The 7,221-nt window shown below is 39.1% G+C and overlaps 1 protein-coding gene across 1 annotated transcript in view; it reads left to right on the top strand.

The window, feature by feature from the left end:
- The window catches only part of ARRDC4 (arrestin domain containing 4), a 17,628-nt gene extending 11,572 nt beyond the window's left edge, over positions 1-6,056 (top strand). The window contains exons 2-8 of the mRNA XM_009995346.1: positions 787-853; positions 1,125-1,272; positions 3,071-3,173; positions 3,873-4,129; positions 4,676-4,838; positions 5,470-5,624; positions 5,736-6,056. Coding sequence (XP_009993648.1) covers positions 787-853; positions 1,125-1,272; positions 3,071-3,173; positions 3,873-4,129; positions 4,676-4,838; positions 5,470-5,624; positions 5,736-5,792 — 950 coding nt within the window. The 3' untranslated portion in view covers positions 5,793-6,056. The remainder of the gene's footprint in view (positions 1-786; positions 854-1,124; positions 1,273-3,070; positions 3,174-3,872; positions 4,130-4,675; positions 4,839-5,469; positions 5,625-5,735) is intronic.
- Positions 6,057-7,221: the final 1,165 nt, after the last annotated feature.

The following is a 7,221-nucleotide window of genomic DNA, read 5'->3' as shown; positions in this document are numbered from 1 at the left end:
AGCCTGATCCAGGCTCGCAGACACGGCTGGAAAACGCGGAACGCGGCCAGAAGGAACTCGGCAGCTCTTGGTTCCCCTCGCTCCGCCTTGGGTGCCTGCAGAGGTTCGCTCGTTGATGAATTAGATCGAGCAGCTTGTGCTCTGCAGCAGCGTCTGGGAATCCGCCCGTGGAAGACGCTGGAAGCAGTCGGCCTCCTTTGGCAGTGGCTTCAGCAAGCAGGGGAAGCTCTTTGCTGCGTGGGTCTGTCGCTGACACCTCTGCCACTCGAGACTCTGCAGCCCTGTGACAGCCTTGAAACCTGCAGGGAAAGGGCATTTCATTCCATCAGGGTGAAACACATCTCAGGTTTACCTGTGGGAAGCAGGCCTTTAAAAGCTATAATAGTAGGCTCTCTAGGCATGTATTAAGTTTACATCTATCTACAGTATTTCATAACACTGGCATTAACATTGCAGCGTTTTAGCTCAAAAGTTAGTTTAGCTGTTCACTCAAAAACCAGATTATTTGCTGTCCTGCTGATTCTTTCCAGAAGCCATTTTGGATTTGAAATTGGCCAGAGTCCTGAACTGAAACTCAAGGTCTCCACATTTCCTTAATTTTTTCATTGAAATCACATCACAGCATAAATAAAGCATGGGCTCCAATCCAGAACCCACTGGGATCAATAAAAGCTTCTCCTAGTCCCTTGTATCTGGGTGCTTTTATACATAAATAATTTATAATAGCGACTGCTTTGTTCTGCTATTTATGGAATAACAAACACACTATTCATTTTTATCCTACAGGTGAGGAAAACTTAGTTCTTCTAGATGGAAGACACGAATTTCCGTTCAGCTTTCAACTCCCTCAAGAGTAAGTAAATAATCCAACCTGAAGGGATTGTGCTGGACACTGCTTGTTGTGGAACATTAAGTTAATGTGATTTGACTTGTGGTTTTCTTAATATCAAGCTGATAGGTCAGCTCTATATGTTTGTCTTAATCAGCCACCACACAGACATGCCTCGTTTGCTTTGGTTTCCCTAAGGCTCTAAAAGTACAAGCTGTGCACTGGCAAACATTTACATATACAGGAAATGTTCATCTTTGGAACTGAATTATGCTTTAATGTCTGCTTGTTTCAGACCTCTGGTGACCTCTTTTACTGGGAAGTATGGCAGTATTCAGTACTACGTGAAGGCAATTCTGGAGAGGCCTGCAGCACCTGATCAGAGTGTACAGACAGAGCTCCAGGTCATCAGCCATATCGACGTCAGCTCACCAGCATTACTGGTAAGAGGGTCCTCCCCTCCTCCTCCCTCCTCCAAAGCCAGCTGCAAAAAAATCATTTCCAAGAAGCATTCACATCCAGCCATAACCATTTCCATGTTATTCTGGAGTGTCATTTTCTGACTTCTGAAAGGATATAAGCTCCCTAAGCTTTTCTCTATAAATAGATGATCTTAGGTTGTGTGAATAGCAAACAGTGGCTTTTTTTAATACCATTGATTGGATCCCTGCTGGCAGAAATGCTCTTGCCAAAAAGTTATGCAGGCTTCAGATGCATAAATAAGGCTTAATAATAATAATGCACAAGCCTAAAGTAGTTGCTCTTACCAGAGCAACTACATTCACAGGGCTGAACTGTCTTAAACTCTACAATAATAGTAGGTTGAGGAACAGTAATTATAGAAGAGTATTAATCATGCCCAGCCTGTCATTTATGCTCTGGCCATTATGTTACATATCCTTCCATTTTGCATGTCGTTTTCTAACATTAAGTGTGTGCATGCAGCTGCTCCAGAGATCTTTTCAGTTATTTCCCTGTGACAGATTTGGCCACATTAAAGCATTGAGTTTCTAATAATCACTAGAAATACTGTAGAGTAATAAGAAAGATCAGGCATTAAGTAATGAGAAAATAGGCAAGATGGAAGCTAATGAGCTGGATTCTTTTATCTCAACCCATATTATGAAAATAATATAAAATTATACCTTGCACTTTCATGATAGCTACTGGATCTAAATGGTTATTCATTTAAATATGAATGACTAATTTCTATTTTATCTAAAATGCTAGGATAATTTTAACATTTCATCATTATGTGAATGTAGCTGAGAGATGTTTTGAGCACGGATTTTTTGCTCTTTATGTTCTTACATTTTAATCTTTCTCTCTAGAGAGAACTTAAGTACTTGGGCAGTGACATCTGTAAGCAGAATATGGAATTTATATTCAACAATGTATGTTTGGAGCATGAAGACAGAAGCATCTTCAGATACTGAAAAGAATAGAACATAGGTTACTGCACAAGAGGAGAGGGCTGTGGGACATATCAAGTAGGCAGTGCTTGCCTTAATGGATTCTAAGCCTACCACCAAAAAAGTGCAAAACAACCAAAAAAATCTCAGACCTTATAAATATATTAACTGGGCAGTAGTGGCCAGTAAATATTTTGAAGTAGCTTGAATTCTGGCTTGGACCCTTGACATGTGTACTTGTATAAGTTTATTCTAATGAAAATTTTACAGTGTAAATGGCATGTAATGTGACAGCCCTCCATGAAAAATTAAGATGGGTTTTGTCATGAGATGAAATTTTTGGGGAGTTTTGTGGGTTGCAAGTTAGGAAGATGCATCAAATTAGCCCAGTGTGTATGCATTTATCCTCTCTTGTGAAGGATACAAAGATAAAAGGCATTTAAGTGCATAACATTAGTGGCTTGCAGACAAAATTAATTGTGTTCTTCTGTACTGAGAAACATGGGCATAAATACCTCATTAGGCCTTGAAAAAGTCACACCTATATAATTTGCTAACTCAATCTTTTTGAAGACAGATTATGTTCCAATGCCTGTTGGTCTCTGTGTGGTCTAAATGGAGACTGGGATTTTAAAACAGCTGCAAGCTCAGATGGCCAAGCCTTGGTTCCATTTTACATGGTGGCAACTCTCCAGTTGCCTTGAGTAGCACAGTGATTCAGATCGAGTGGATTTTAGAGCCAGAGTGCAATGACTAATGTGCATAATACCAAACTGCAAGTGGTTGGTAGCTTTATGCTGTAAAATGTAAAATGCTCTGTATTTTATAGACACCTGTTCTAAGAAGTCAGGAGAAGATGGTTGGCTGTTGGTTTTTCACCTCTGGGCCAGTGTCTCTCAGTGCCAAAATTGAGAGGAAGGGATACTGTAATGGTAAGAGTAGTTCTCTTGAAAATGTGAATATTAAACATCTAATAGGATTTTTTTTTTTCATCTCTGTGAAGCCAACACTTCATAGTTAAAAGAACAGTTCCTTTTAATAATTCCTACCTAATTAGTAGGTAGTAAATTGAGATCTATATGAACTTGTTTTACAAAATTAATCTTGCCTTGGCCCTCCCTCCCTCTGTGGGAGTATAAATTGAAAGAATGTTAGTCAGTAATCTTACTGAAAATCCATTAACAACATTATGCATTTAATTGGGATAAAATGGGGGATGTAATCAGGTTTTTATGTCCTGTTTGAGTAGGTTTACACTTCTGTAAGAAGAAGCTTTAGCAGCCTCTTTGTCATCTTGATAACATCAGATACATTAAGGAAATAAAACATTTTGGAATTCAGTTAGTGCTATATAAAAGGAAGATTGGTGCATGATTTGCAAATAAAGCTTTTATAGCTTGTTCATATGATGCTTAATGTTTCAAAATGAATCATTGTTTATGCATAAAATGTAGTATGTGGCTGTAATTCTGCCTGGATACCACTCAGCAAAAAACCCCAAAAACCTAGCTTGAGGAAACTATCATTCTCTTAACACTGCAGATGATGTATGTGCTGCATAACGTGCTTTGATACTCCCAGAGGAAAGTTGGTAAATACAAATTATTCACTGAACTTTTTCTGTCTTTAAGGGGAAGCCATCCCAATCTATGCAGAAATTGAGAACTGCTCTTCTCGTTTGATTGTTCCAAAAGCTGCCATTTTCCAAACACAAACTTACTTGGCCAGTGGGAAGACAAAAACTTTCCGTCAGATGGTTGCCAATGTCCGAGGAAACCATATTGCCTCTGGGAGTACAGATACCTGGAATGGGAAAACTCTGAAAATCCCACCTGTATCCCCCTCTATACTTGACTGCTGCATTATTAGAGTAGAATATTCATTAGCTGTAAGTATGGATTTTATCACAGGTGTACATACTCATGAATACTGTGTTGAGTTGGGAACAGGAGAAATTTCTCTACTGAGAAGCTCTTAGGTTTTGAATTGGGGAACAAAAACAAATGTATAGGTGAGAGACTGAAGGTCATGGAAATCCTGAAAGACAGGAATTGTGGGGAAAATGGAAAAATGTTTCTGAGGAAGCAGCAGCTCAGTTTTATAGCCACAGGCCTTATCAGGAAAGTAGTTCAAGCTGAGTGCATCACTTTAATGATTCTTTTCAGAAATAAAAAGACTGAAAGTCAAGTCCAGAATTACTTTTGTCAACCTGTTTTCTATATTTTCAATGTAGATGACAAGGTATAGAAAGAAAGAAAGAAGTTGCTGGAAAATAAGGAAAGCTGCCAGAGTATTAGCTAATTATATTTGGGGTGAGAACCTAATTTTTAAGCAGTCTGCAGTATAGGGAATAGGTAGCTTCTAGGAGCAGCAGTTCAGTGGGGTCTCATGTTGGTTGTTCTTTTTTTTCTTTTATTTGGGGGCTGTCACATAGGTTTATATCCATATTCCTGGTGCTAAGAAATTGATGATTGAAATGCCTCTGGTGATTGGCACAATTCCATGTATTGGATTTTCAAGCAGAAACTCCAGCATTACCAGCCAGTTTAGTATGGATATGAGTTGGCTGGCACTGACCATGCCAGAACACCCTGAAGGTAATCAATCCATGTTCAACTCCCTGTAATACAGCATAGTACTGTCCACAGCAGAGGGATAAAAGGCACTGCTAGGGATATAGGCCATTAAAGTGTCACTCATGAGAAATGAGACACACACATCTAAGATCCAAAAGGACTGGTGAAGATGCCCTAACTCCAGCCTCTTTTAAAGTCTCTTGTCCCTATCTGACTAATTTCAGCTTAATCTTGAAATAGCTAACTTGTAATAATGGGAATTCACTTGGGAGGTACACACCTTATAGTGTGATTACTGAGTGTATTGTGATGGGACACAGTTTTGTTGCTGGAGTAGCCCTAAAAGCATCTGTAGTGTTCCTGCTTATTACAGAAAACACTGCGTTGGAAGGGACCTTTAAAGGTCATCTAGTCCAGCCCCCCCTGCAGTGAAGCTGCATCTGAGCAGTCTGATCCAGTAAAAGAGAATCATAGAATCACCTAAGCTTACTAAATACATCATTCCAGTTACAGTATTTATGAGTATAAAGCACTTAATATAATTTGACAACAGTAGAATTTTTAATAAATGGTCTTGGATACTGAAATATGTATGTTGTCTTGCTGTGAGTTAATAGTTTGGAATTTGACAGTAGCATCTCTTGTGTTTCAGCACCACCAAATTATGCTGATGTAGTGTCTGAGGAAGAGTTCTCCAGACACGTTCCTGCTTATCCACCACCAATTGACTGTGAGGAACAATTGTGTTGTCCTGTCTTTGCTTACATACAAGAGTTCCGGTTTCAGCCTCCACCTCTTTATTCAGAGGTAAAAAAATAAACAGCAGGTGGTGGTTTTTTTGTCAGATGGCAAAATAAAACACACGTACAGAAATACAGGAATTACAGGCAGTAATTGTTGCCTTTCTTCTCTCTGTAGATCGATCCACATCCAACTGACGTAGAAGAAATTCAGCCTGTTTCATTCATGCTCTGAAGAGGATTTGTAATGAGCATCGTTGTGATGAATGTCTTAATCTTTTTGCTGCTTAAGCTGATAGTGCAGCTAAAAAGGAAACCATTTTCTTTTTCAAAACTTAAGTTTCTGTACAAGAAAGGCAGAAGAAAATGGAGAGGGAGGTATGAGCACATTTGGTGATGGAAGAGAATCTGCTGGATTAGTCTGCACAGAGGATATTGTGGGAGCAGCTATGCTTGGGGTACTTGAGAAGTACCCAAAAATCATGAATGCTTTCTAAAAAGTGGATATACTACATAATGTGCAAGGAGATGTGAGGATCTTCTGAAGAGAAAAGAATTTATATTTTGTTTGGAACACTCTGGAAGAATTTATGTAATGATGTTGATGTTGTGAACGTCTGTAGTAGAACAGAATACGGGGAAAGAAAACATTTCCAAAAGATTCCAGTGTTCAAGGGGCTTCAGTTTTGCACTGTCTGCATCCAAGAAAGGAACACTATGAAAATGGGGAGTGAAGTCTTCACTCTAGCTGAAGTTTGTATTTCATGAGAAACCTGCCCTTCTAACGACTGCCAAGTGGAACTGTTTCATCATTCACCATGATTCTAAAGACATCATGGATGACAGAACAGGTGTTACACAATATTGGGAAGGCAACCATTGACTGAATGGAAGATACAAGTATGTAAAAGAAAAGTGAACTTCGATAAGAGCTTCTGCACTACGCTTTCTTTCAAGGGATTTCTTAAGGGAATTATTGTAGCCTCTTCTACTGTGAGTTCTTTTTCTGCATCTTAAGCCTATGGATAGCATAATGAGGGGAAGCATGGCAAGGGAGAATCCTTTTGCCAACAGCAGGTGTACTTAGAAAAATGGACAATACTTATTTATTCAAAAGCCTTTATAAGCCTACCTCTGTTTTGGATATTTACTTAAGGTCAGATTTGAGACCAAAAAAGAGTCTTGTTAAAGCTCCAGTATACTTCAAGGTTCTAAAAGGAACCGAAAATGGTTTCTGTGGTTAGTGAATGAGATAGGAGGTGTAGGGAGAGGTGTAAATATACCCAGAATAGACATAGCTTATAACTGAAGTGAAAGCAAACACCAGGGGAACAAAAAACCCTCTCATAATGGCACAAAGCTTTTCCTGCATTTTTGTCTAGAGATCTATTGTCAGGAGCTGCACTGGTCATTTGCTGTCTATACTATTTTATTTTTTTTTGTTAGTGTGTTCCCTTGTTTGTTTTTCCTGTTTTGTTTTGGTGCAATATTTTAATGTTTTCTTCCTCAGGTCATTTAGAACAGTGAGTTTGTTGCTGCTAAGAGTGAAGGCACAACATTTAACTTGGCTCTTTTGTTGCCTTCCTTTAAAGTAGAATGTTTGCTTCCTGCCAAGCATCCAGTGAACAAGCCACCACCATCAAGGGATCACTGAACAGAGCAGA

This window comes from Chaetura pelagica, unplaced genomic scaffold (genome assembly GCF_000747805.2).
Source record: "Chaetura pelagica isolate M959 unplaced genomic scaffold, ChaPel_1.0 scaffold453, whole genome shotgun sequence".
Taxonomy (NCBI): Eukaryota; Metazoa; Chordata; class Aves; order Apodiformes; family Apodidae; genus Chaetura; species Chaetura pelagica.
This window is presented reverse-complemented; position numbering and strand designations above follow the sequence as displayed.